We start from the raw sequence: 20,004 nt of genomic DNA on the forward strand, positions 1-20,004 counted from the left end.
GAGCAGGAAGAGACCGGCCGAATATCTCAGGAGCTGACCCATGGCTGGCCTGAAAGCTTCGCCTCGTCTTTGCGGAAAGCGCCCTGGACGAGAACGCCTCCCTGGCATCTCTTCTCGCCCGTACTTTTCAAACCTTACTTTTTCAACTTTTTTTTTTTGGGGGGGGGGAAGAACCTATAAATGTAGCATTCATCCTGATACAAGCCTTGATTGTCCACGCGTCCAGGACTGGAGGGTGGCCAGGTTCACTCGCCGCTCCATAAGATGAAATGAAAACAAAATATTCCGAAGCGCCCGTGTCCTGTTTTCGGCACTTGATGAGGGTTTTGGAAAAAAAATAAGCGGTCCACAAATATGCTTTGTAAATAGGCGGTGGGTCCAGATAGCCGGGGGACAGGAGGAGGTCATGGCAAAACCACCAGCCCAAGTCCCTTCTGGTACCTGTGATGTCCTTTAGCAGAAGACAACGAAAATAGCTGCTTATTAACCGAAGGGGGGGGGAACTCCCTAATTCAGAGCACGAGTGGAAAGATGGGAGAGATTTTCTGAGCTGAAGGACTTGAGTTAATTTACCCAGCTTCTTTTGGTCCTGATCCAAGTCCGTCCATTTTGCAAGAAGCGAACCTCTCCGCTAGCGGCCGAAGCCATAAACGTTGCTGTTTGTACTGCCCGAGTCAGGAGATTTAAAACAAATTTACCTGCAGTCCTCAAATTACAGGGAAAGAGGGAAAAACTCAGGCCCTCTCTGTTTCTTGTCCTGCTTTTCATTTTATGCACGCTGCTCCTTCACTTTCATTCTGGTACATCGCCGTTAACCAATAATTGTATATTTCACATTGTGTGCCCACAAACCAAAGCAGTTAAGCACAAACAACATATTTTTTATAACATTTTTTATTGTTTTTTTATAGTACAGTAGTTTCCATCATTCATTAAGATAATTATATGGTATAAGCAATATTTCTCTATTCTATATAACTAATTAGTTCATATATTTACATTGACTTCCCCTCTCTCCTCCTCTTTCTTGTTAACTTTATTGTCACCTTTGCATTTAATTTCTAATTCAATACAATACTTGATATATTAATCAGATTACATTTCTTAAAATCTTAATCTTTAATCTTAATAATATTTCTACCTTAGTCAATTGAATTAATAATTAATAATAATTAATAATAATTATTAATAATAATAATTATTAATAATAAATAATTAATTTGATAACTTTATTGCCACCTTTGCATTTAATTTCTAATTCAATACAATACTTCATATATTAATCAGATTACATTTCTTAAAACCTTAAATCTTTAATCTTAATAACATTTCTACCTTAGTCAATTGAATTAGAGCAAAACATAACCTTCAATACTTCCCAGTTTAAGTTCATTTTGACAATGTATTGTCCATGCCTCCCATTCTCCCACAAATTCTGTATTCTCCTTTTGATTTACTAATGCCGTAAGTTTAGCGCAAACAACATATTAATAGCCCGTCCGGATTTGACCAAGGTCCAACCAGAGCAACATTAGACTTCTCATAATTTATTTATTTAATTCATTTATACCCCACACCCTCTCCCCACAGGGGACTCGGGGCAGCTTTCCTCTGTTGTGTCCCCCCAAGAATCAGGTACACTCCTTCTGCACACAGAGGTTCTGTTTGGCTATCATAGCCCTTAGGTATACATAGATATCTTCCATGGTTAGGGTCGCCAGGTCCCTCTTCACCACCGGTGGGAGTTTTTTTCGGGGTGGACCCTGAGGAGGGCGGGGTTTGGGGAGGGGCTTCAACGCCATAGGGTCCAATTGCCAAAGAGGCCATTTCCTCCAGGGGAACTGATCTCTGTTGCCTGGAGATCAGCTGTAATAGTAGCGGGAGATCTCCAGCCACCACCTGGAGGTTACAAGCAAAAAGCCAGCACAATAAAAATCTATGATAAACGTGAAAATCTATAATATAAGGATGCCAATAAACAAGTGTACAAATTGACCCGACAAAAATACAAATAGACAAACAATATAATATATAGAACAAGGGAAAGGAGAAAAACGAATTCTCCAGCCTATTATACAATATAATCAACAATTGGATGGAAACAATGTATCAAACTTCCCTACAGGTATTGACCAAAAGCCATTTACAGTCTTATGATGGGAAAGGCTTGTGTTTTCTCTTTTTCACAGAAAGGAACAAAACAAAAGGCTTGAAAAATCAATCCATAGACATTCAAGGAAAGGACGTGTCGTCTAGATCATGTGACCCCGTTTCGCTATGGGCTTCATCAGCTACATAACCTGTTCATATTATAATACAATACAATAATATGCATAGTTTTTCAGTTTTTTCAAGAAATATATAATATATAATGTACTATAAAAGCCATCGTATATACAAAAGATATTCTTACCACAAAAGAAGAAATTAGAACAACCATAATAGGTGCTATTTTACAATGGACCAGATGGTTCCTCTCAAGGATCTCAAAAAGGAGGATAAGATAACTTTGCAAACCACTTAGATAAGACTAGAATCGGCAACCCTAGTCATCCTGCTTGTCGGCTTCCTAGAGGCAGTGTATGAACAAAATGCTGGATGTGATCGACCTTTGGGCTGATCCAGCATGGCTCTACTTATGTTCTGATGTTCTTATGACGCAGGAAGCAATATGGTTAAACATGGCAAACGCCCAGTAGTAGAAGAAGGAGAGTTGGTTTTTAATATGCCGGCTTTCTCTACCACTTAAGGGAGACTCGAACCGGCTTACAATCACCGTCCCTTCCCCTCCCCATAACAGACACCCTGGGAGGTAGGTGGGGCTGAGAGAGTGTGACTTGCCCAAGGTCACCCAGCTGGCTTCACGTGGAGGAGCAGGGAAAACAAGTTTCGCCTCCGCTGCTTGTGTGGAGGAGTGGGGGAATCGAAGCTGGTTATCCAAATCAGACTCCACCGCTCCAAACCACCGCTCTTAACCACTCCACCACGCTGGCGGCAGACCATTGTCCCAATTTGCTTGGCAGGATAGGAATTAGCCAGGCCTTGGATGAAAGGAGTCACTTAGCCAGTGAGGAAACTGCATTAGAGCTCACCCAGATGGCCAAGAACACAATCCAAAGAATACATTTTTTTATTAGGACCAACCCAGCGATACATAACTGTGGGCAAACTTTTGAATTAACCAGAACTCTGCACCAGGCCAGTAGTTCCATATAAAAAAGAGGGAAAACACAAGTTTTCCGGCCATGGTTTTAAGAATTTGTCATACCAGTATATGGTGGATCTTCTGGCAGGCGAAGAAGACATAGGTTTCAAGTTTCTTCAGGGCAGACTATCTGTTCAGAAGATGTTCCTGCTGCTTTTGTGCTTTTTATAGGATAGTCGTGCAAATTTTAATTCAAAGGCAATATCCAGTTCACGCTTAATGGATGGAGGGGAGGGGTTCTTGCTGCTTGTGTTGGGGAATAGTTTGGTTTCTGTGTGCTGGGGAAAACAGTGGAGCTGGTGTTTCCCTCCGTTTAAAACAAAGGCTGGGTGATTTGTGTTCTGGGAAATGTATGGAAGATTAAAAGGATGAATCTCACGATGAAGACGGGAAAAGTTTCAGTGTCCGGTAGACATATCAAATGGTAAAGCAACAAATGAAGGGTGTGTGTGGGGGGGGGGGAAAGCCCAGAGCGACTGGAAAAAAACTTCCTGTTGTTGGGCTTTTTTTTAAACCATGTGGTCTACCAGAGGTAGAGATTTCCACAACATTATTATCTGCCTCACCCACTGCCGTGGCCAATTTCCTCGACAGAGGTGAACTTCGGGGCTGCTGGGGCACAAATAAGAATAAAAAAATAAAGGCACCTGGAAATTCTCTGTAGTTGGAAACAGAAACATAAAGCTGGTAGGGATCTCCAAGGTCATCTAGTCCAACCCCCTGCACAATGCAGGAAATTCACAACTACCTCCCCGCCCCACTCTCCCAGTGACCCCTGCTCTTTGCCCAGAGGTGCTGTGGGACACAGGCAGGATAATGCTGCTGCAGTCGTCTTATTTGTGGGCTTCCTGGAGGCACCTGGTTGGCCATTGTAGGAACAGACTGCTGGACTTGATGGGCCTCGGTCTGATCCCGCAGGGCTTTCCTGATGTTCTTACGAAGACAAAAAAACCTCCAGGATCCCTGGCCAGTCTTGCCTGGGGGGAAATTCCTTCCCAAAGTGGCATTCCCCTGGGCATGTAAGAAAGGGCCTCGAGAGCCAAGCACAGACACATCCTGCCCTCCCTCGCATGATCTAAGTTGACAGAATCAGCATCGCCGTCAGGTGGCCATCTAGTCCCTGCTTAAAAACCTCCAAAGAAGGAGAGCCCACCACCTCCCGAGAAAGCCTATTTGTAGGGGTAATTTAAATGCTGCTACCAATACAGAGGTCTGGATCTCAGTTATGGCTTATTGAAAGGCAGTGAGTCACACACACGCACACAAAAAAAGGACACAGTCCTTGCTCTTATTAAAATAAAGTTTACTTGCTAAACTCAGGGATAAGGGATCACTGGGAAAATAAAATAACAAATCCTTTCTACATTCTAAGTTCCCTATCCTTGCCAGAAGCCTCTGGCAGGCACTAGCTTACTCACAAGTAGGCTTTCTTAAAAAAAAACAAGATAGCCTCTCCATCCTAGCAGGCTGACATCGAAACTCAAACTGGACTAACTGTTTTCACTTCTAACAAAGGATATAGGAAAGCAGTTAAATGCAAATTATTTGTGTACGTGACAAGATGCATGTGGTCAACGGATGCTCTCGATGACCAAATGCTAAATTAACATATTGCAGGTTACAGCATACCTTGAACGGGTTAACAGCATTATTAACCCTTGCCTGTCTGACATGTATCTGTCAGGAAGAGTTGTTCTCTTTTCCAAAAGATAAAAGGTCACAACGTGGTTTCCTCTCCTTCCCTTGCTTTGGAAAAAAAGAAGTTCCTAAATAAAGCCAAAAGCCACAAGAAAGACCAGCCTGAAATACACTTGGAGAAGTAGAGAGAGACAGACTTTTGCAGAACGAATTAGTCCAAGACAAAGAAAATGTTACAGCTGGGTACCGGCTACTTATACAGGCATCTCTCTGTGTGTGTGTGACTGATCATCACCCCAGCCAAAAATTTACACTTTCTCAGTCCCCAAAATCTTTTGCCTGAATGAGTTTGAGGTTGTTGTTGAAATGGTCCATTGTTTTTGCAGATTTGAACGGGGGACTGAGAGATCTCTCCCCCACCACCACCACCACACCCCACCACATGGAATGAAAACACTGTTATATTTAGTACAAGAAAAGAAGCGCGGATTCCAATGTCTCCTATGAGGATTGCACTGGGTCAGGGTTCATAGGGAAAGATGCTAAGCTGAAAGCACCCGCGCTTGAAAACAGCCTCCGTGTCAACAGCTTTTATCACGTCAAAGAAGCTGTTTAAACAACAGGCAAATGCAGTATCCGTGACTGCGACGAAAAACATAGACTATTAGTTGTAAAACGGAGGGACTGGAAGATTCAAAACTGGGTGAGAGATTCAAAACAGATTTTAAAAAAGGAAGTATTTCTTCACACAACGCATAAATTGTGGAACTCCCTGCCCCAGGATGCGGTGATGGCTGCCAACTTGGAAGGCTTTAAGAGGCGAACGGGCATGTTCATGGAGGAGAGGGCTATCCATAGCTACTAGCCAAGATGGACACAAGTCGTGATGCGTACCTATTCTTTCCGGTATGAGCATGCCTCTTATATTAGGTCCTGTGGAACGCAGGCAAGATAATGCTGCTGCAGTCGTCTTGCTTGTGGGCTTCCTGGAGGCACCTGGTTGGCCACTGTGTGAATGGACTGCTGGACTTGATGGGTCTTGGTCTGATCCAGCAGGGCCTTTCTTATGTTCTTATGGAGGATGGGGCTATCCATGGCTACTAGTCCAAATGGATGATGCAGTAGTCATGATGCACAGCTATCCTCTCCAGGATCAGAGGAGCATGCCTATAATATTGGGTGGTTTGGAGCGGCGGACTCTGATCTGGAGAACCGGGTTTGATCCCCCACTCCTCTACACAAGCGGCGGAAGCTAATCTGGTGAACTGGATTTGTTTCCCCATTCCTCCACACAAAGCCAGTTGGGTGACCACAGCTCTCTTAGCCCCACCTACCTCAAAGGTGTTAATATCATTAGACTTTTATCTAATTTTTAAATTTATATTAGTTTGTTTGCTTGGTTGTTGGTTACAGGTAAGGGGAACGTGGACCAAGGGCAGAGATGCTGTTCAAATGCAGAACTGTTCTGTATTTGCCTCCCATTGTGATACGGGTGCCGTGTACTAAGGAAAAATGTCCATTAAAAGCAATAAAAATTAAGATTTTGAAAGAGTGGTAACTTTATTGAGAGTTAAAAACACACTTGCATCTCTCCAGGTCAGATCACAGTGCTTAACTTTCCTGGATTTCTCCCCCCCCCCCCCTTTTAAACTGTTGTTCAGTCTTTGTCGGTGAGCAACACAACCCAGGGCCACACGTTTCCACCCGGGGCATGCAGACCTATGCCACAGTTTTCTTTCAGAGAAGTCCTGTCATGTCTCCGAAGGCCAGCATCGTGAGAGGATGTAAGTGGGCTGTTTCGGCAACACGCCCCCCCCCCAAACCCTTGTTTCTCCCAAGTTGTGCCGTTTGCCCACGTCGGTCACGTGAATTCCACAGCAGAACAGAAGGTGGGATTCTTTTAATGCATGGCGTTGGTCAGTAATGGTCCAGCACGGTGTCCAGGGCTTCCTCGGGATCTTGCGTGACATCAGAGTTCTGCAGCAAGAGAGAGGGAGAAGTAAGATTGAGGGTGGCTCGTTTGCAGGGTTTGTAAAAAGTGGTTAAAAAGCCCGCTGGGTGACCTTGGGCTAGTCACAGCTCTCTTGGCCCCACCTTCCTCACAGGGTGTCTGTTGTGGGGAGGGGAAGGGAAGGTGATTGTAAGCTGGTTAAGATTCTTCCTTAAGTGGTAGAGAAAGTCAGCATATAAAACCAACTCCTCCTCCTCCTCCTCCTCTTCTTCTTCTTCTTCTTCTTCTTCTTCTTCTTCTTCTTCTTCTTCTTCTTCCAAACAAATAAGACCCCATCTTCATTTTGCTTTTATTAAATAGCAATGGTTAACCCTAAAGCATCCCTGACAAGTGTTTGTCCTGCCGCTGCTTGAAGACTGCTTACACACAGCTTGTTTGCTCCGATTGGATGCTTTTATTAAATAGCAATGGTTAAGCCAGGGGTGTCGAACTCATTTGTTATGAGGGCTGGATATGACATAAATGTCACTTGGTCGGGCCGAGACAGGAGCCCCACTGGGACCTCTCATTCGCCTTCTCCCCGGGGTGGTGGTGTTGTTGTTTTGAGCGTAACAACCAGCTCTACAAGCTGCCAACTTGGAAGGCTTTTAGAGGGGAGTGGACATGTTCATGGAGGAGAAGGGTATCCATGGCTACTAATCCAAACGGATACTAGTCATGATGCATACCTATTCTCTCCAGGATCAGAGGGACATGCCTGTTATATTAGGTGCCGGGGAACACAGACAGGATAACGATGCTGCCGTCGTCTTGCTTGTGGGCTTCCTAGAGGCACCTGGTTGGCCACCGTGTGAAATGACTGCTGGGCTTGATGGGCCTCGGTCTGATCCAGCAGGGCCTTTATGTTCTTATGGAGGATGGGGCTATCCATGGCTACTAATCCAAATGGATACTAGTCATGATACATACCTATTCTCTCCAGGATCTGAGGAGCATGCCTATATTACGTGCTGTGAAACACAGGCAGGATGTCTTGCTTGTGGGCTTCCTAGAGGCACCTGGTTGGTCACTGTGTGAACAGACTGCTGGACTTGATGGACCTCTGTCTGACCCAGCAGGGCCTTTCTTATTTTCTTATGGAGGATGGGGCTATCCACGGCTACTAGTCCAAATGAATACTAGTCATGATGCAGACCTATTCTCTCCAGGATCAGAGGAGCATGCCTGTTATATTAGGTGCTGTGGAACGCAAGCAAGATAATGCTGCTGCAGTCGTCTTGCTTGTGGGGCTTCCTAGAGGCCCCTGTGTGAACAGACGGCTGGACTTGATGGGCCTCGGTCTGACCCAGCAGGGCTTTCCTTATGTTCTTATGGAGGATGGAGCTATCCACGGCTACTAATCCAAATGGATCCTAGTCATGATGCATCCCTATTCTCTCCAGTATCAGAGGAGAATGCCTGTTTTATTAGGTGCCAGGGAACACAGACCGGCAGGACAATGCTGCTGCAGCCGTCTTGCTTGTGGGCTTCCTAGAGGCACCTGGAGGAGGAGGCTGGGGCTATCCATGGCTACTAGCACAAGTGGATATTAGCCATGATGCAGGCCTATTCTCTCCAGGATCAGAGGAGCATGCCCATTATATTAGGTGCATTGGAAGACAGGCAGGATAATGCTTCTGCAGTCATCTTGTTTGGGGGCCCTTCCCCTCTCCAAAGTCCCAACCCCAACCCCGGGGAAGCCACGGGCAAGATCAAAGCAACCGCGGGCCGCCAGCGTTTCCCCCACCGAGGGCGCGCGCGGCCCGGCCGGCGTTGCTAAGCAACCCCCTCGCCGCCCGGCCCCGCCCCCCTGCGCCACTCGCGAGCCCGCCCCGCGGAACGCAGCGCCGACGAGGGCGCGCGTGCGCACTGGGAAGGCCGGGCGGGCGCGGCGGTGAGAGGAGGCGCATGCGTAGAATCACCCCGCGCGTGTCTGCAGCGAGAGGAGCCCGAGCAGCTCTTTCTCCCATCCGCAGGCTGGGGTGAGCTGCACCTGTTGAGCCTCCGCCTGTTGCTGAAGGCTTAGCTCCCTTGTTGGTGTGCGTGGTTGCCAGTCTGAGCTTTTGGGCGCCGTGGGGATTCTAGAGGTAGGTGGCATTGTCAAGTTTGTTTTTCGGGCAGGACTCCTGGGCGGACGTTCAACAGGTACAGCTTTTCCACTTGTTTATGGAGGAGAGGGGGACTCATGGCTACTAGTCCAAATAAATACTAGTCATGATGCATACGTGTTCTTCACACAGAACTTACTGCGAAAATCAATTTTCAGTGGGAACATGTAAAGGATATTCTTTGATCTAATCCCTATACTTTGTATTAATTTTATATTAGATATTGATTTAATAATGTTGGATAGGATAAGAACAGATTAAAATAATATCGGGAGTAGTTCCGTTAGCAAAACTTTATACGATTTATTTTTAGACGGAAGAGGGAGAGGGGGAAGTCAATTTACTGTGATATTATTTGTTTTTTTGTTTTTAATTTTTATTATCACTATTTACTATTGGATACTGTTTCTATGTTAATATATTAAATGAAGAAAATAAAAAAAATATTTTTATTTTTTTTAAATGATGTATACGTGTTCTCTCCAGTCTCAGAGGAGCCTGCCTGTTATATTAGGTGCTGTGGGACATAGGTAGGATGGTGCTGCTGCAGTCGCCTTGTTTGGGGGCTTCCTAGAGGCACCTGGTTGGCCCCTGTGTGAACAGACTGCTGGATTCAATGGGCCTGGGTCTGATCCAACAGGGCTTTCATTAGGTTATAGAATCATAGAGTTGGAAGGGACCACCAGGGTCATCTAGTCCAACCCCCTGCAGAATGCAGGAAATTCACAACTATCTCCCCTCCCCACACCCCCAGTGACCTTACTGCAAACCCAGAAGATCGCCAGGATGTCCTTCCCTGTCATCATCAGCCTAAGGTCACAGAATCAGCGTTGCTGACAGATGGCCATCTAGCCTCTTCTTAAAAACCTCCAGGGAAGGAGCGCTTACCACCTTGCGATGAAGCCTGTTCCACTGAGGAAATTCTTCCTAATGTCTAGACGGAAAACTCTTTTGATTTAATTAAACCCGCTGGTTCTGGTCTGACCTGGGGCAACAGAAAACAACTCGGCACCATCCTCTGTGTGACAGCCCTTCAAGGACTTGAACTTATGTTCTTATGTTCCACATTGTCATGCTGTAAATAAGCTATCGCTGCCTGACCCGTGGCTGCTAAAAAGCCAAGGAGTCCTGTCTATGGGGAGAAGGGGGACAGGCTGAGAAGTTGGGGATTTCTGATGGAGGAGTCTGTTTAGGCTCTGAGAAAATGCTGTGTTCTGTCTTGGAGGGAGGGGGAGCTTAGGAAGAAAGGGATGTAAATCAATCTTCTCGCTTCAGGATCTTTGCTGTAACTTACTCTTTCCGCTCCTCACAGGCTTCCTAACGGAGAGATGTCCCAGAAAAGGCGTAGCAAAAGGCCTGGCCCTTCCCAGGTACGTGAATTTCTTGATCACATGTGCTGGTAGGTCCCTTTGAAACGTGGTGTTGGAGGAGAGTGTTACGGATACCCTGGACTGCCAAAAAAACAAATCAGTGGGTTCTAGATCAAATCAAGCCTGAACTGACCCTAGGAGCTCAAATGACTAAACTGAGGCTGTCGTGTTTTGGTCACATTATGAGAAGACAAAAGTCACTGGAAACGACAGTCATGCTAGGAAAAGTGGAGGGCAGCAGGAAAAGAGGAAGCCCCAACAAGAGATGGATTGACTCAATAAAGGAAGCCACAGCCCTCAGTTTGCAAGATCTGAGCAAGGCTGTTAAAGAGAGGACGTTTTGGAGGACATTGATTCATAGGGTCGGCATGAGTCGGAAGCAACTTGATGGCACTTTACACACACATGTGATCATTAGGGTGGATTGTATAAACCATCTGTGCTGTAGGAAAGGAGAGAAAACACCCAGGTTTGAATCCAGTTTTTAAAAAAATACACAAATATAATGCTTTAGAACTCTGGTTCTTAACTTTTATTTCACTACCACCTCTTAAGTATGCAGCATTCTCATGGAATGCCCCTCATAAATAAATAACAAAGACCTCCAGGCAAGGCAACTAGTTTTATATATGTGTACTTAACAATATGCGTCTGTGACCTGCAGGTCTTGGGCTTCCATTCAAAAGACTCTTGTGCCTAATGGTCATCAGCCATCTGGATTTTTTAAAAAAACTTAGATCTGTTGGTTTTAACTTAATAATTTGTATGTTGATAGAGCACGATGGGTAGCCATGTTAGTCTGTCCCTAGCAACAGAGAAAGAGCAAGAGTCCAGTAGTACCTTAAAGACTCCCAACATTTCAGGCCGGGTATGTGGTTCTTCAGGGTATCTGATGAAAACTCACGAAAGCTCATACCCTGCCAGAAATTTTGTTAGTCTTTAAGGTGCTACTGGACTCTTGCTCTTTTCTGTTGCTAATTTATATGTTGTTATGTCTTACGTTGAAGAAAGCTGATAGGAAGGAAGTAGATTCCTTTGAAATGTGGTGTTGGAGGAGAGTGTTACGGATACCCTGGACCGCCAAAAAAAGGAATCAGTGGGTTATAAAACAAATCAAGCCTGAACTGACCCTAGAAGCTCAAATGACTAAACTAAGGCTGTCGTGTTTTGGTCACATTATGAGAAGAGAAAAGTTATTGGAAAAGACAGTCATACTAGGAAAAGTTGAAGGCAGCAGGAAAAGAGGAAAACCCAACAAGAGATGGAAGGACTCAATAAAGGAAGCCACAGCCCTCAGTTTGCAAGACCTGAGCAAGGCTGTCAAAGGTAGGACATTTTGGAGGACATTGATTCATAGGGTCGCCATGAGTCGGAAGCGACTTGATGGCACTTAACACGCACATATGTCTTATGTTGTTCTTATTGTTGTGAGCTGCCCTGAGACTGGCTCCGGCAGGATATAAGATTAAAGATAATAATAATAATAATACATAACCAGTGTGGGAACTGAGCAGGCAGCCGTTCTGAATTCTCCTTCCTGCCCTTTCCCAGGCAGAACCCATGGAAGTGGATGAAGACTGCTCCCTGACCCAAACTCCCAGTCAGTTGCGACGCAGTGTGGAGCGGCGGCCCAAGAGTCAAATGGAGGCCAAAGTAAGAGAATTCCTGCTGCCGTTTACCTGTCCCTTCTTGGAATCGGCCTGTCCTCGGTGGCGTCACAAAAAACCTCATAGAACAGCCACAATACGGTATCAAAATATCTTAAGCCCGTGTGTTTACATAAAACAACACATGCACAACAACTTAAACCCAAAAGTGCATACACATATATCCAAATCACACCAAATATGTACACATTAAGATTATTTTCTACATAAATTTTCCAGTTATGGTCAGTAGCCTAAATTCGTAACATGAGTCCAAAGAACATGCACACAAGTGCATCTCTGCCTCTGTTGAAAGATGGAAAAATCTTCCAGAAGCTTTCAGTTTCTTTTCATTCCTTGCCATTTCTTTAGTTTAGAGATATATGTATATGCGCTTTGGGGTTTAAGTTGTTGTGTGTGTATTGTGTTTTATGTAAGCACACATGCTTAATATATTTTGATACCATACTGTGGCTGTTCTATGTGATTTTTTGTGACACTAGAACGAGCGCATAGGCTGGTGTATAGCTTCCTGTCCTCATTGGCTACAGCCAGGGTTATGTGTGCTTTGCAGGCTAGAAATACCCCAAGAACAAATGGCAATTCCGTGCTTAAAAAAAGACTGGAATCTGTGCCCTGTGGAAGCAGCGGCTGTTTGCACCGTCCGTCTTATTCTGCATAACTGCACTTTCCTGTTTTGTACAACGTATTCAACTGCTTATGTTCAAGTGTACTTTCAAGTCAGAAAGGAAGTTCCTTTTAAAAAAAAAGCCAATTATTTACAGGAAGCTAAATTTCACCCTCTCTCCGTTACCACCTTCTGTGCTTTTTCTGTACTCCGGTGGAAGTACCACACACACACACACACACACACAATCCTGACTACTGCCAATGTTGTGTTCTGTCTTCAGGTGACCGAGCTTGTACAGTTTCTGCTTGTCAAAGACCAAAAGAAAATCCCTATCAAACGGGCAGGTGAGACCCTTTTTAAAAAACGGCACTGGAGCTACTGATGTTCCGCTAGCAGAGTTGGGTTAAGCAAATTTGTTTTTATGATTCTTTTTCCAACATTTTATTTTCTGAAGCTCTTGAGGCCTTGGGTCAAGGCCTTGGGGTACCATTACAGAATGGAGGGGGAGAAAGGCATAGAGATTAAGCTTATTGAAAGCCAGTGTGGTATAGTGGGTAGGACGGGGGACTAGGACCTTGGGTGAGCCAGATTCAAATCCCCACTCCTACTGTGGAAGCTTACTGGGTGACCTTGGGCCAGTCACAAACTCTCAGCCTGGCCTTCCTCGCAGGACTGCTTTGTGGGGAAATGGAGGAAGGGAGAATACTGTTCTAAGCTGCTTTGAGAAATCAATGCATGCATGTATAGATAGCTGGAGTGGAGTCAGGTGGAGAGGATGGTCAGGATACCATCACCTTCAGAGGAGAACAAAGGGTAGGTGGATCTTCCATGCTTCTGTAATTGATAGAAGCCTCGTCTGGTCCTCTCTGGTTTCTGTTCTCTGACCCAATTTCGAGACACTCCAACCAGGAGGACTAAATCCTTGAGCCAGTCTCTCTGCCTTTGATTGATCTGTTTTATTTTGAGTGCAGAACTGCTCTGTGTTTTGCGGCGGATGAAGCCTTGCGTGAAGAGTCCTGACGTGCAAAGCCCTCTTTTGTCTCCTTGCAGATATTCTGAAACATGTTGTCAAAGACTACAAGGATGTCTGTCCTGAGCTCCTGAAACGTGCCAGCCAGACCCTTCAGCAGGTGAACACATGAAGCCGCCTTCTACTGAATCAGAGCCTTGGTCCATCAAAGTCAGTATTGTCTGCTCAGACCGGCAGCGGCTCTGGGCTCTCAGGCAGAGGTCTTTCACATCACCTACCTGCCTAGTCCCTTTAACTGGAGATGCTGGGGATTGAACCTGGGACTTTCTGCATGCCAAGCAGATGCTCTGCCACTGAGCCACAGGCCCTCCCCTACTGAATCAGGCCCTTGGTCCATCAAAGTCAGTATCGTCTACTCAGACCGGCAGAGGCTCTCCAAGGTCTCAGGCTTGATTTAGTCTTTCACATCACCTACTTGCCTGGTCCCTTTAACTGGAGATGCCGGGGATTGAACCTGGGACCTTCTGCATGCCAAAAGATGCTCTACCACTGAGCCATAGCCCCTCCCATATATGTAACTCTCACATATAGCTGCCTTATACTGAATCAGACCCTTGGTCCATCGAAGTCAGTATTGTCTGCTCAGGCCGGCAGCGGCTCTCCAGGGTCTCAGGCAGGGGTCTTTCACATCACCTACCTGCCTAGTCCCTTTAACTGGAGATGCTGGGGATTGAACCTGGGACCTTCTGCATGCCAATAAGATGCTCTACCACTGAGCCGTGGCCCCTCTCACATATGTAACTCTCACATATAGCTGCCTTATACTGAATCAGACCCTTGGTCCATCAAAGTCAGTATTGTCTACTCAGACCGGCAGTTTGATTCTTCCTTAAGTGGTAGAGAAAGTCAGCATATAAAAACCAACTCTTCTTCTACTTAGGTCAAGCCGAATAAATTGTGTTAGTTAAACACATTTTCACAATGTTCCTTCTTTTGCGTATGGCTAAATATGAGTCCAGTAGCACCTTGGGAGTCCCAACAAGATTTTTGGGGTGTGAGCTCAAGAGGCAGAGCTCCTGTTGACTCCCAAAAGCTCATACCCCGAAAATCTTGCTGGTCTCTAAGGTGCTATTGGACTCAAATCTAGCTCTTCTACTGCAGAACAACATGGCTACTCTCCAAAACTGTCTTAATTTGTATGTGTGTGTCTCCATAAACAGCAGGAGGGGTTAAGGGGAAACATGATAGAGGTCTATAAAATCATGCCTGGTTTGGAGAGAGTGGACAGGGAGAAGCTTTTCTCCCTCTCTCATAATACTAGAACGCGGGGTCATCTGTTGAAGCTGGAGGGTGAGAGGTAAAAGAAAGTATTTTTTCACACAACGCATAGTTAAATAGTGGGACTCCCTGCCCCAGGATGTGGTGATGGCTGCCACCTTGGAAGGCTTGAAGAGGGGAGTGGGCATGTTCGTGGAGGAGAGGGCTATTTGTGGCTACTAGTTAAAATGGATACTGGTCATGATGCATACCTATTCTCTCCAGGATCAAAGGAGCACGCCTATTATATTGGGTGCTGTGGAACACAGGCAGGACAATGCTGCTGTAGTCGTCTTGCTTGCGGGCTTCCTAGAGGCACCTGGTTGGCCCCTGTGTGAACAGACTGCTGGACTTGATGGACCTTGGTCTGATCCAGCATGCCTTTTCTTATGTTCTTAAGGGGTTGGAACCATAGAGGCTTTGGTCTGAATAATTTTTTTCCCTCCCCTGATTTGGCAGGTTTTTGGGATGGAGCTGGTGGAGATTGACCCAAAGTCCCATATCTACATCCTCGCCAGCAGATTGCCACAACTGGAAGCAGAGAGCAGTAAAGAGTAAGCAGAAGAGGGAAGGGTCGTTGTTTGTTAGCCGTCCTTAAGGCTAACTGTTTGTGTAATTAAAAAAATTCCAAAAGAAACCCTCCCACAAATGAAGGTTTTGGTGAAATGTCTCAATCAAGGGTAGAATAATTTTCTTACGAGGGCTGTCGTGCAGATGACAATTTAAGGTTGTATGCTGTAGTGTATTGTGTTGACTCAAGCCACATACACAGAATCTTTTCTCAAAGGGAATATTTTTAAACCTACCATTTAATTATTGATCCACTCTGTTGCCTGGTTCAGAATTAAATATGTGGTGAGGGTAGCTGTAAAGTGTGAGGAATGGGGTGCATTCTAAGAAACAGCGGACCAATTTGAGATAAGAAGAAGAGTTGGTTTTTATATGCTGACTTTCTCTACCACTTAAGGGAGACTCAAACTGGCTTACAATCACCTTCCTTTACCTCCCCCACAACAAACACCCGTTGAGGTAGTTGGGGCTGAGAGAGCTCGAAGAGAGCTTTGACTAGCCCAGGTCACCCAGCTGGCTTCATGCGGAGGAGTGTGGAAACAAATCCAGTTTGCCAGATTAGCCTCCGCCGCTCATGTGGAGGAGTGGGGAATCAAACCCAGTTCTCCAGATCACAGTCCACCACTCCAAACCACCGCTCTTAACCATCACACCACGCTGGCCAATTAAAGGAAGAGTGAGGGTGTGTGTGTGTGTGTGTGTGTGTATATATATATGTGTGTGTGTGTGTGTATATACACACACACACACACATATATATACATATATATACACACACATATATATACACACACACATATACATATATATACATATACATACATATACATGTACGTACATACATAGATAGATAGATAGATAGATAGATAGATAGATAGATAGTACCCATCAGCTTTTTAAATAGCATGTAGGATAGCCTAAAGCACACTTTACATACATTATTCTTACAATAACCCTGTAAGGTAGGACAGTCTCATTGTCCCAATGTGGGCTGTGGCTGAGAGAATCAAGGTTTACTAACAGCACCTAAGATCATAAGGAAAGCCTTGCTGGATCAGACCCAGGGACATCAATTCCAGCAGTCTGTTCACACAGTGGCCAACCAGGTGCCTCCAGGAAGCCCACAAACAAGACAACTGCAGCAGCACCATCCTGCCTTCATTCTACGGCACCTAATATAATAGGCATGCTCCTCTGATCCTGGAGAGGATAGGTGTGCAGCATGACTAGTAGCCATTTGGACTCGTAGCCATGGATAGCCTCATCCTCCATAAGAACATAAGAAAGGCCTTGCTGGATCAGACCAAGGCCCGTCTAGTCCAGCAGTCTGTTCACACAGGGGCCAACCAGGGGCCTCTAGGAAGCCCACAAGCAAGACGACTGCAGCAGCATTATCCTGCCTGTGTTCTACGGCACCTAATAGAATAGGCATGCTCCTCTGATCCTGGAGAGGATAGGTGTGCATCATGACTAGTATTCATTTGGACTAGTAGCCATATTAACCAAGTCATCAAAACCCCTTGGTTAAAAAATAGTTTTCTTTCAAAAGCTCGCAATACGGATGGCTGGCTAACTTTACATGTGGCTTACTTTCGGGTTTTTCTCTGTCACAGGGATGAGAACACCCCCAAGATGGGCCTCCTCCTCATCATTCTCAGTGTGATCTTCATGAAGGGCGGCGTGGCCAAAGAGCGTGAGTGTCCCGCCTTCCCCCCCCGTTCACCCCCTTTCCTCACTCCCCTTGGACGCCAACCCTCTTGTGCTTTCTCTCCCTCCAGCTGCCATTTGGGAGGTGCTGCGGAGGCTGCGCATTGAACCTGGGTACGAGCGGCTGTTTCGGGTGGAAGATGGGAGTCACGGAGCAGAACCCCCTTCTGTGGGGCGGATGAAATTGAACGGGTGGGGGGGCGGTGGAGGCTAATCTGGAGAACTGGGTTTGATTCCCCGCTCCTCCATATGCACGGTGGAGGCTAATCTGATGAACCGGGTTGGTTTCCCCACTCCTTCATATGAAGCCAGCTGGGTGACCTTGGGCTAGTCGCAGCTCTCTTAGAGCTCTCTCAGCCCCACCCGCCTCACAGGGTGTCTGTTGTGGGGAGGGGAAGGGAAGGCGATTATAAGTCGGTTTGATTCTCCCTTAAGTGGTAGAGAAAGTCGGCATATAAAGACCAACTCTTCTTCCTCGTTCATCTGATGTTAACGTGCTCTGACAGGAGTCCTGTCCCCTCTTCCTTTCAGAGAGAAGCACAAGATCTTCGGTGAAGTGAAGAAACTCATTACGGAGGAATTTGTCCGGCAGAAGTGAGTGGGGGACAGCAAGCCCTTCCCTTTGCTGTTTGTACCACCCTGTGGAGTGTTCACTGTGGCATTCCACGTAGAATCTCAGAATCATAGAGTTGGACGGGTCCGTAAAGGCCATCTAGTCCAACCCCCTGCTCAATGCAGGATTAGCCTAGAGCATCCCTGATAGTTGCTTGTCCAGCCTCTGCTTAAAGACTGCCAGTGGGAGGGGGGACTCACCCCCTCCCTAGGCAGCCGATTCCACTTCTGAACAACTCTCACTGTAAAACATTTTTTCCCTAATATTGAGCTGGTACCTTTTCGCCTGTAATTTATACCCATTATTGCCAGTCTTGTCCTCTGCTGCCAACAGGAACAACTCCCTGCCCTCCTCTAAATGACAGCCCTTCACATCCTTGAAGAGAGCAATTGTGTCCCCCCTCCATACTAACCATTCCCAACTCCCTCAGCCTTTCTTTTTAGTAGGGCTTGGTCTCCAGGCCCCGGATCATCCTCGTCGCTCTCCTCTGCCCTTCTCCATTCTGCCCCCATCCTTTTTGAAACGAGGCCTCCGGAACTGCACACACTACTCCAGGTGCGGCCTGACCAATGCTGTGGAACTATGACATCTTGCAATTTGGATGTTATGCCTCTGTCGATGCACCCCAAGATTGCATTAGCCTTTTTTGTCGCTGCATCACACTGGCTGCTCATATTTAACTTGCGGTCCGCCCGTACCCCCAGATCTTGTTCACACACACTGCTACCCGGAAGCAGTATGGGGAAGCATACTCCATCCAGTATGCATGACTCCTCAACACACAACAAGCTTGCAGATTTGTGCTTTCTGTTCGGGTAGTGGTAGAGGGAACTTTTCAGCACTTAAATCTTTCTGCTGCTGTGTGGGGAACGGCTTGTGGTTTTGATCGCATGGTTCCCGTTTGCTAGGTATCTGGAGTACATTCGTCTCCCGCACACAGATCCACCCGAGTTTGAATTCAGATGGGGATCTCGGGCTGCCAAAGAGACTTCCAAGAAGCAGATCCTGCAGTTTGTTGCTAAGGTATGAATCGGCTGCTACAAAAACATTGGTGGTCTAGGGAAATGGAGGAAAGGATTTGGGCCTTGACAGGGGGCACAACACGACGTTGGTGCTTGCACACAAACACACAGGTCACACACGAACGCGGCCCAAACACGGCCCAAATTTCCCCATGTGGCTGCGCCAGAAATCCCATTTGGCCCAGTATGGTTGGTCCGTCCTCACAGGAAAAACCAAATTATGTATCAGGAAGTCCAGCTCCTGCAATTGGGATAAATTAATTAAATTAAAATTTTAATTAAGAAATAACATTAGATGGCTTCAGAGCCGTCTTCGCCGGGATCTGATCGTGGTGTAGTTGTTAAGAGTGGTGGTTTGGAGCGGTGGAGTCTGATCTGGAGAAATGGGTTTGATTCCCCACTCCTCCACATGAGCTGCGGATGCTACTCTGGTGAACCGGGTTGGTTTCCCCACTCCTACACACGAAGCCAGCAGGGTGACCTTGGGCAAGTCACAGCTCTTTTAGAGCTCTCACAGCCCCACCTACCTCACAGGGTGACTGTTTTGGGGAGGGGAAGGGAATGAGATTGTAAGCCAGTCTGAGTCTCCCTTAAGTGGTAGAGAAAGTTGGCATTTAAAAACCAACTCTTCTTTTCGCTTTCTGCTACATCGTTTTCCTAACGGGACTTCACCGTTTTCCTCATCAGATACAAAACAAGGATCCCACGTTTTGGATGAGCCAGTACAACGAAGCCGAAGTGGAGGCGGGAGCATCAGGAAGGCGCTAGCCAGGCGGGGGTTGGATTGGAGACTGAGCCGTCCAGATTCCAAAGGGAAAGCGCACGTTCAGTCACCTTGAATGACTCTGGGAGAGCGCCCTGGCCTTTCACTGCACAGGAGATGGGTTTCATATAAAGTAGTCCACGTATCTCGTCCGATTTCCCCTAGCAGAGGAAAACTTCCCCAAAGGAAGAGGATCGTTTACCCTTGACTGAAACCGGCTTTCTTGGCAAGGCTGCGTGACGTTAGCTGCACAGTTAAGAACGCTTCTTGCTGGTTTGTTTGCTTGGTTATTGGTTACAGGTAAGGGGAACGTGGACCAAGGGCAGAGATGCTGTTCAAATGCGGAACTGTTCTGTATTTGCCTCCCATTGTGATACGGGTGCCGTGTAGTAAGGAAAATGTCTCTCCGTTAAAAGTGATAAAAATTAAGATCTGAGCAAGTTGGTTTGGCACC

The 20,004-nt window shown here is 46.3% G+C and overlaps 1 protein-coding gene across 1 annotated transcript; it reads left to right on the forward strand.

Annotated features, from left to right (window-relative positions):
* The first annotated feature begins 10,259 nt into the window (after window positions 1–10,259).
* On the forward strand, window positions 10,260–19,555 carry LOC130478115 (non-structural maintenance of chromosomes element 3 homolog). Its single transcript, XM_056850247.1, has 10 exons — window positions 10,260–10,311; window positions 11,863–11,964; window positions 12,869–12,932; window positions 13,639–13,718; window positions 15,335–15,429; window positions 17,059–17,138; window positions 17,224–17,266; window positions 17,684–17,746; window positions 18,674–18,788; window positions 19,475–19,555. Exons 1-10 carry the CDS (start codon window positions 10,270–10,272, stop codon window positions 19,553–19,555), a joined length of 765 nt encoding a protein of 254 aa, XP_056706225.1. The 5' UTR covers window positions 10,260–10,269.
* The last annotated feature ends 449 nt before the right edge of the window (window positions 19,556–20,004 follow it).

The sequence above is a fragment of the Euleptes europaea genome, chromosome 1 (assembly GCF_029931775.1).
Source record: "Euleptes europaea isolate rEulEur1 chromosome 1, rEulEur1.hap1, whole genome shotgun sequence".
Taxonomy (NCBI): domain Eukaryota; kingdom Metazoa; phylum Chordata; class Lepidosauria; order Squamata; family Sphaerodactylidae; genus Euleptes; species Euleptes europaea.